The sequence below is a fragment of the Petaurus breviceps genome, unplaced genomic scaffold (genome assembly GCF_028583685.1).
Source record: "Petaurus breviceps papuanus isolate PSGF00001 unplaced genomic scaffold, PetGlider_PUasm1.0 90825, whole genome shotgun sequence".
NCBI classification, from domain to species: domain Eukaryota; kingdom Metazoa; phylum Chordata; class Mammalia; order Diprotodontia; family Petauridae; genus Petaurus; species Petaurus breviceps.
Window position 1 is genome coordinate 1,005,021 of NW_027187353.1, and position 8,887 is coordinate 1,013,907.

Consider the following 8,887-nt stretch of genomic DNA (forward strand, 5'->3'; position numbering starts at 1 on the left):
AGAGAGAGAGAGAGAGAGAGAGAGAGAGAGAGAGAGAGAGAGAGAGATGGAGGAAAGGAGAGAGGGAGGAAAGGAGAGAGAGGAAAGGGGAAGGAAAGGAGAAAGAGAAAAGAGACGAGAGGGAAGGAGGGAGAAAGAAGGGGAGGGAAGAGGGAGAAGGGGTGCAGAAGGAGAAGCAGCAGCATGTGCCTCCCTCTTGCTACCCACCTGTACCGAGGCTCCCCTTTTTCTCTGGTGCTATCCAGGAGTACTCTATTGTCCCTGACCCTGTCACTGCTTTTCTTCTGTTGAGCTGAGGCTATCTATCCTGAAGAAGAGATTTGGGGACACATGATAACTCCTTTACAAGTATCTGAAGGGCTGTCCAATGGAAGAGAGAATTCTGTTTCGCTTGGTCTCAGAGGGTAGAGCTGGGAACAATGGGTAGAAGTTTTGAAGGGATAGCCTTGCTTTGATGTTAGGTAAAATTTCCTGATAACAACAGTGATTGACACTTATATAGGTCTTAAGGTTTCCAAAGCATTTTGTACATGCTATCTTGGGCAAATCACTTCACCTTTGTAGGCCTCAGTTTCTTCTGTGAAATGAGGTGATTGGAAGCGGTACTTTTTGAGTTTGCTTCCAGCTCTAAATCCATGATGCAGTGATGTCATTTGATTCTCACAAGAACTTCATGTGATAGGGTCCTGCTGCTATTATCTTCTTTTTATGGCTGAGAAAATTGACACTTATCATAAATCATGGTCACATAGAATGTGTATTAGAGTCTGGAGTCAGTCCCTGGTATTCTAACTCCAAATCTAGCCCTTTTCCCTAATACAATCTGATGCCTTTTTTGACTGTTGGCCCCCTCTGAGCATTTAAAGCTCTGAGAATGGGCTTTCTCAAGAGGTGGGTGATGAGTTCCTCCTCTTGGGAGAGCTTCCCCCAAGACCTGGATGACCACTCATCAGGAGTGCTGTAGATGAGAATTCCTAGTTAGATTCAGCAACTATAGAATAAAAGCCGTACTGTATACAAAGGAGGATCAATTTAGGCTATGAAGATACCAGAGCGATTTGGATATTAACAAAAATGAAATAAATAGCAGCAACTGAAAACAAAGCCCTATGCTAGACTATGGGGATACAAGAGCAAAATTAAATAGTCCCTGCTTTTGAGCACCATATGTTCTCCAGGGTTCAGAGAAATACAACACGAACACAGATGAGTAAGAACAAGGCAGTTTGTAAGGGACAGATAGAGTTAAGGTGCCATCAGTAACTATGACCTCAAACCAATTGCTTTATCTATGTCATAGCTTTCTGTGTAAAATGAGGAAGGCAGTAACTACCCTATTTACCTCCTAGGGATTTTGAGAGAATAAAATGAGATAATAGTGCTTTTTGCAATACAAAACAGAAAGCTATGCCAATATAAGATATTCTGTTACATGTCAGAGTTCTTTCTCCTTGCAGGTGTTCAAGCAGGGGCTGAGTGACGCCTGGTTGGGAATGTTACAGCCGTGATTCCTTCTGGGCCATGGGTTGGGCTAGATGGCCACTGAGATCCCTTTCAGCTCTCACATTCAGGGATTCTGATTCTATGACATAATATTTACAAGCATCGTCACCATCACTTGCTTTGTGTAGTGTGTCCTTGTTGAAAGGAAAATGTAGGGTTTAAGTGACAAGATCGCTAGACTTGGTTGGCATACTAGGACCTGAGTACCTGACACTTCCCCATAAGGCATACAACTGGATATGTCACAAAATAAATGCCAAGTTAACAATTTGTACATTTATTCAAAAGTTTAAAAGGCAGATAATTCAGAACAATTTATTTTACCTCACTGGGGCTCAGCTTTTATATTTCTTTAAAATCAGGGCTTTGGATAAGATGATCTCTAAAGACCCTTCCAAATCTATGATTCCATGATTTTATGATATGGTCCAGCCCTTAAGGAATGACTAGTTAAAAATTAGAGCTTTGATTTTAAAGGGTTCTTGGTGATCAGACTCATGCTTCTTTGAGCCATGCACTCAATTAATTCCCTTGCTTCAGCCACAGTGGTAGGTTGGCATGAATGATGGGCTGAGAGGAAAGGCTGGTGTGATCTCTACCCTTTTTACTCACCAACATGGTCATTGGCATAGACCCCTTGGAAGTCTTGAGAAACCAACCTATGGACCCCTTTTCAGAATAATATTTTTACTTGTATAAAATAAAATACATGTGATTACAAAGCAATTATATTGAAGTATAGGTATCAAAATATATAAAAAAAAAACAACAACCAAGTTTCCACATATTAGGTTAGGAACCACTGTCCTGTCACTTAATAAAATGCTTGTTGGTTGGTCAAGCATTGATTGGTCAAGATCTTTGCTAAAGAAATGCTGTGTTGGCCAGTGCAAGGGTAAGGAGCAGTTTTCTATCAGCTCCCCCTACCCTCCTCCACAGCCATCTGGAGTGACTTCAAATCAGAAGCAGAATATTTTTGAGCTGTATGAAAGTGACCTTGAAGAGGACTTAGTACAACTACTTCATTTTTTTTGGATGAGGAAACTGGAGAAATGAAGGGGCCTGCTTAGTGGCAGAGCTGGGAGTGGGACTTGGGTCTCCTGATTCTCCTGATTGCTTAACACGCTCTGGTGTCATTATTTGGTCATTTTTCACAAATGTTAATGAGCCTACTTTGGTGATATAAATAAGCACATCCCAGTGGCATTATTCACACTTGCTAATGAATCTCTTCTTTTGGTTTATAAATGGCACAAGTTCAATATGTGACTTAAAGGGTATAGAAGGGAGTTATGGGGCTGATACCGTGTTTCCCCGATAATAAGACCTATCCCGAAAATAAGCCCTCCCCTTACTGTGTAAGATTCCTCTAAAATAAGCCCTCCCCCGAAAATAAGCCCTATTGAGATTTCTACTGTAGTGAAGGTGATCCCCTGCGCTACACGCTACATTATGGTACCCTCTGTATGCACCGTCCCCCCCCCCCAAACGCACGCCGCTCTCCGAGCTGCATCCAATCAGAGCTGCAGCAGTGAGCGCGTCATCCTGTTCTTCCCCAGTGATTTGCTTATTGAATAAAGGTATATTTTTTTGTTCACATTTAACTGTTTATTAAAATTGCTGTCAATGTTCATTAAAAGAAGCCCTCCCCTGAAAATAAGCCCTCTGGTGTTTTTCTGTCCAAAAAAATTAATAAGACAGTGTCTTATTATCGGGGAAACATGGGTATGTAATCCTTGCCCTAAGGGCACTTCAGTTTGGCCTCTTTGGTCTCCCATATATTGGAGGACTAGCTCCTAATCCAGCCTGATGTCCTACCTTAGTCTTCTATACTTACTTCAGTCTTCACTGTCAGCTAGTCCTAGCCTGGGAGGCCCACCCCTTTCAAAGAAATTTTCTCCTTCCCAGAAAGCTGTTTTTTCTTTTGCTATCACTGTTACAACTCCTCATTCCACACCCTCACTTCTGATTCCAATGTTTTTGGTCTTTTCTCTCGTACTACTCTCTGGAGCTGAAGCAGAATCGATCTATTCTTCACTCATCTCCCTGGGGCCATTCTTTCTCTTGATTCCCAGAATGTAGGTTTCAGGAAACATCAAGCTTCCTTCTTGCCCAACCCCACTCCACTAACTGCCAAACAGAAATCCTTTCACTTAGACTTTAAGCCCGTCTCCTGATTTTTACTTTGGATCTCAACTCTCCCTAGGGTGTGTCTTACAAAAAAATATATAGTTCTATACTTAATTTCTTTGATGTGGGTAGTCCCTCCACCCATTTACATGACAAGCCCACCATAGGTAATTTCATAAATGGTCTTTGAGAGTTGCCAACCAGGTGATGAGTTTCTCCAAATTTAGTGAGACTACCCCTGAGGCAAGAGATATATATTCTGTCATTGGATGCATACTTGAAACTTTTCCAACATCTGCTCTGATGACATAGCCTTATAAAAGCCAGGGTCGTGAGGTGTGTGGAGAGGATATTTTATTTAAAGTACAAATAATATGTTCTAAATAAATATTTGTGGATTGATTGTTGGAAGTGAGTCGTCTCCCCCTCCTCTTCTAGGACGTCTGAGGACTCTTCTTATCCCCAGGCGCTTGGCAGAAGAAATAGTCTAGGGGCTTTTGATGAAAAGTCTATTCTCATGCACCTGCCTGCCTTCACAGTCATTCATGAATTTCCCATCTGAATTTCCTGGCAGGACTTCCTGAGAGAATTCATCCTCCCTGCTGTTCAGTATTGACCATCAGTAACTTACTTTGTACTGAGCTTTGTACTGTGATCCCCTAATGTCTCTATTGGAGGTTGAGGCATCTGGGGGTGACTTGGGGACATGGCCTTGGAGAGCCTGAAAGGGAAAGTTTGCAGCAGAGCTGGGACAAAGTGCTTACAAGGTGAGCTGGGAAAGCAGGATACCCTGTATATCTCTGTCCACCACCAGAGGTTTTGAGCCTTTCCTAAAGTAAAGCATGCATCTGCACATACCACAATTCAGTTGAGTTCAAGGAGCATTTATGGATCTCCTTCTATGGGTCAGGTGGTGTGTTAGGTGCTGGGGATACAAAGACAAAATTGAATAGTCTCTGCCCTCACAAAACTTAACAATATGTTCATTTATATTAAAAAGTAATGAAGGGAACTGTACTTTAAGAGTTTCTCCAGCTTGAACAATATATGGTTCTACTAAAGAGTCTCTATGCATATTATGGCTTTTCCTGTATGTCATGCCCTTGTTTACTCTCTATCTGTAGAGACTCTGATCCGGGGTGAGGAGTGGAGTCCAGAGCAGAAACCCCTGGTTCCTTTGAATCGTCACCCCTATGGGAGCCCCAATTCCACCCCCCCCCAGGTCATTAAGTAGCTTAGACTCAGGAGAATTTGGATGTAAATTCTCCCTCTGACATGAGATATATGACCCTGGACAAGTGACTCTTCACTAGAGTTTCCACATCTGTGAAATGGGGATAATAATAGCACCTACCTTGCAGGATAATCTATAAGACATAAATGAGATAATATGTGTGTATCATTTTGCAAACTTGAAAACACTCTAGAAATGTCAGTTATTGTTATTGGGGGTATGAAAGGCAGCCAGAGGATGATTGCTCTTCAGTGATGATCACTGGCTTTTAACAAGCCACCAATCCAACCCTAACTGCCAGACCCTCCCCCTTTAAGATTACCAAATCCATTCTCTCTATATACACTTATTTGTTTATATTGTGTCTCCTCATTACAATTTAAGTTCTTTGAGGGCAGGGACTGTTTTTTTCCCCTTCAGTTGGATCCCCATTGCTTAACACTGTTCCTGGCACAGCTTAATAAAATACTTGTAGACTGAGAGGCTAACATCTTGCTTTTCTCTATACTTAGTAACCAGGCAGCTTCTTAGGTGCAGATTTACTCATCATCTCCCCAATTAGAATGTAAGCTCCTTGAGAGCAGGGACTCTCATTATTTTACATTTTTATCCTCAGTGCTTAGCATAGTGATCACTGGTACCTAGTAAGTGCTTAATAAATGCATTTCTATTCCACTTCATTCCCAGGCCCTGCCTCAAGTGCTTGCTTTACTCCAAACTTATAGAACAGAGGCTTGCAGTGATCATTATTTCCAAGAGTGAAGATGACATGGTATAAAGTTGATCAGGAGTGATGAGAGGAAAGGATAGAGACCCTTGCATAAGGGGAGGCCATACCTCTTCTTTCCTCTTCTCATCTCTTTTCCCTTTTTACCACCTCCTCTTCTTTCCTCTCTTCTGGTCTCCTTCCTGTCTTGCTGCCTAGACTCCCATCCCATCCTACCACCCAGTAAGGAAGTCCCAAAACTGAAAGGCTTAGTGGATTCTAAGTCTTCAGAGACTGAAGCCTTTGAACAGAAGACTTTACCTAGTCAGAGAGTTACAAGAAGCTGAAGTCCCCAGTGATGGATTTTATTACCTTTTTTTTTTTTTTTTAAAGCAATCGGGGTTAAGTAACTTGCTCAAGGTTACATGACCAGTTATTTCTGGGTGTGGTGCTGAGCATCTGAGCCCAGATTTGATCCAGGTCATCCCGACACTGGAGCCGGTGCTCTTACTCGCTGAGCCACCTGGCCGCCCCTAAGCAATTGGGGTTAAGTAACTTGCTCAGGGTTACATGGCCAGGTGTTTCTGGGTGGGTGCTAAGTGTCTGAACCCGGGATTCGATCTCCAGGTCTTCTCAACACTGGAGCCGGTGTTCTTACTCGCTGTGCTACCTGGCCACCCCTTATTACCTTTTTTTTTAAAAATAGAAATCACTCTTACTCTTGGTAATTTGGTTTTTCTCAGATAGTCATGCATGAGTATGCCTAACACTCACTGCAGTTATAAACATGGACCCATATGTGCCCCCCCCCCACTCACATACATGCCAAGTAATAATTGAATCTCTGAAGCTCTGGCCATGGTGCTGATTGTTCATTGCCCTGCTCCTTCACTGTCTTTCTGCTAGACTCAGTTTCTCTTTGTGAACCATATAAGTATATATTCCCTCTGGATTTCTACATTATACTTACTCTGACATTCATTGACTTCATGGGAACCACTGAATGCACTCAAAAGCTCTCTTGCCGTATGAGACCTGAGATTTCATTACCTCATGCTAGTAGCTATTCAATCATGGGTACCTAGCTGCTACAGCAGTATCTCCTTATTTCTGAAATCTTCTCAGTCCAAGTACCATCTTCTACGTAAATCTCATGTTTGAAGGGATGCAGGAGGCAGCTAGCCCAAATTGTCCCCATGACTGGTCAGCTGTGAACTTTGCCCCTGCTAGGGCACTTCAAGAGTAGCTTTGCTAAGTTTTCTCTTACAAAGCGGATGCATAGGTAGGGGTGGTGAAGGGAGGAAAGAGAATTCTCATATCCACCTAATCTCCTAGTCCTTGCTGCCTCAGTTCCTCTTAGTCCCTCCTGGATCTTAGCCCAGAGGCTGTAGCTGGCAGCTGGCTCCTCAATGCAGCAAGCCTCTGGCCCCAGAGAATCCCCGCCTGGCAGCCCTCCCACCACCTGTCAGGGAATCATGAGTCTCAACAATGAGGTCTCTCTGGGAGCCATTTGTCAATTTTCCATGGGTGACTCAGTGCCCTCAGAGGCTGGGCCTGGTGATGGCAGGGGCAGTGGAAGGACTTGGGAGTTTTATGCCAGGGGGCTAGTGTGGGAGATAGCAGCTCAGTCCCCAGACAGCTGGGATATCAGCTGGCACAGGATGGCCCCCTGGGGCAAGAGCAGACAGCAGTTTTCCAGAGTCTCTTTATCTAATGTACTTTTTCTGTTGTTCATTTCCCTCCTCCAGTGTTTTGGAAGTAGTATTCTGCATTGGAAAGACCACTGGGCTAAGGATCTTAGGTTTGAACCTCAGTTTTGCCACTGATGATATAACCATGGCCAAGTCCCTTTACTCCTCTGGCTCTAAGCTTCCTCCTTTGTAAAATGAAGGAGTTGGATTAAGAGATCTCCAAGATATCTTTCAGATATGATATTCTTTGCTTCTGTGGTCTTGTGACTGGATAGAGCTGGACCACAGTAGCTAAGAGGAGGCCAAACATCAAGGAAAGGAATAGTCCTCTGCCACCTGCTTGGCTGAGAAAGTCTGAACTTCATCCAGTAACAGTTAAATTTGTATTTTCTTAATTCAGTGGTTCACCTTAAGGAAAGAGCCCTTTCCTTTCACTCAAATCCTAGCAGTCAGGATTAGTTCCAGGCAAAGGAACTGAAGGAAAAGGGAAAAGCCCTTGTGGAAAGATGACAGGGAAAAAGAGACAGGGCTGGGATGGAGGTGGCTGCCCATACTGTTTCTGAGACAGTGAGCTGGAAGCCCCCATTTCTTTTGCCCTAGGAAGTCCAGGCAATATTACTACCCAGGGCATTGTGGGCCCTTTGAGAAGACTCTCAGATGGTGTTGATGAGGAGGATGAAGCAGGGGTGGAGACGAACTGTCCTTAATTTACTATTCTAGGGCCAGAGAGTTAAGAATACTTACAAACTGCCCTGAAGCCCCAGGCCTCCCTGGACTCTCTTATAGCTTTGGCTTCTAGCTGCAGTCTCTTGTTTACTTGGCCCGATTCCCCACCTTGAAATCAGAGAGCTATTGTAATCAGCTGTTGTTGCTGTGTCTCTGATGGTTACCTCAGCTTAGCAAATGCATCTGAGGCAGGGAAAGAAGAATGGAGTGCATATATTACCTTTCCCAGCTCTGAGAAATGGTCTACTGCCATTTCAATTAAAGATGATAGGATTGTAGCTTCAGAGCTGGGAGGAATCTTAGAGGTCATTGATCCCTCGATTTTACGGATGAAGGAGCTGAAGCACTGAGAGGTCAGATGACTTACTTAGGGTCACACAGCTAGTAATTGTTTGAGGCTAGATTTGAACTCAGGTCTTCCTGGGTCCAAGTCTAGCACTCTAGCCAATAAAATATGGGGTGGTCATTTGATTGTATCAATCACCCTCTCTGGGGTGGACCTCACTCCTAGATTTTTCTCTTTTTCTTTTTTTCTCCTGCCCCATGTTCTGTGGCCTACTGTCCTCTGAAAGCTCAGGAGGTAGAGGTGAGTACTGGCTGTCTCGAGTTCATTTCTCTGGCATTGGATACCCTTCCCCTCCCCTTGTTCCACCTGCTCAGTTCCCTTTTCCCAACACAGCCTGTTGTGTGTGTGTGTGTGTGTGTGTGTGTGTGTGTGTGTGTGTGCTGGGGGCAGCAAATTGAAGGGCTCTGTGGACAGAGTTGAAGGAAATTATGAAGGTAAAGTACAGATATACAAGAGTGCTTGACCATGATTGGAGATGGGGCAAGTGAATAGGAGAGGAGCTGTAAGAGCTCAAGTAGGATGGAGGTCTCTTTGGTAAGGATGAGGAAGAG

General features: G+C 43.7%; 1 protein-coding gene across 1 annotated transcript in view; it reads left to right on the plus strand.

Moving 5' to 3' along the window:
* SPOCK2 (SPARC (osteonectin), cwcv and kazal like domains proteoglycan 2) overlaps positions 1 to 8,887 on the plus strand; it is a 35,242-nt gene that overhangs the window by 11,549 nt on the left and 14,806 nt on the right. Inside the window, exon 2 of the mRNA XM_069071092.1 lies at positions 8,568 to 8,576. Within this exon, the coding sequence (XP_068927193.1) occupies positions 8,568 to 8,576 (9 nt within the window). The remainder of the gene's footprint in view (positions 1 to 8,567; positions 8,577 to 8,887) is intronic.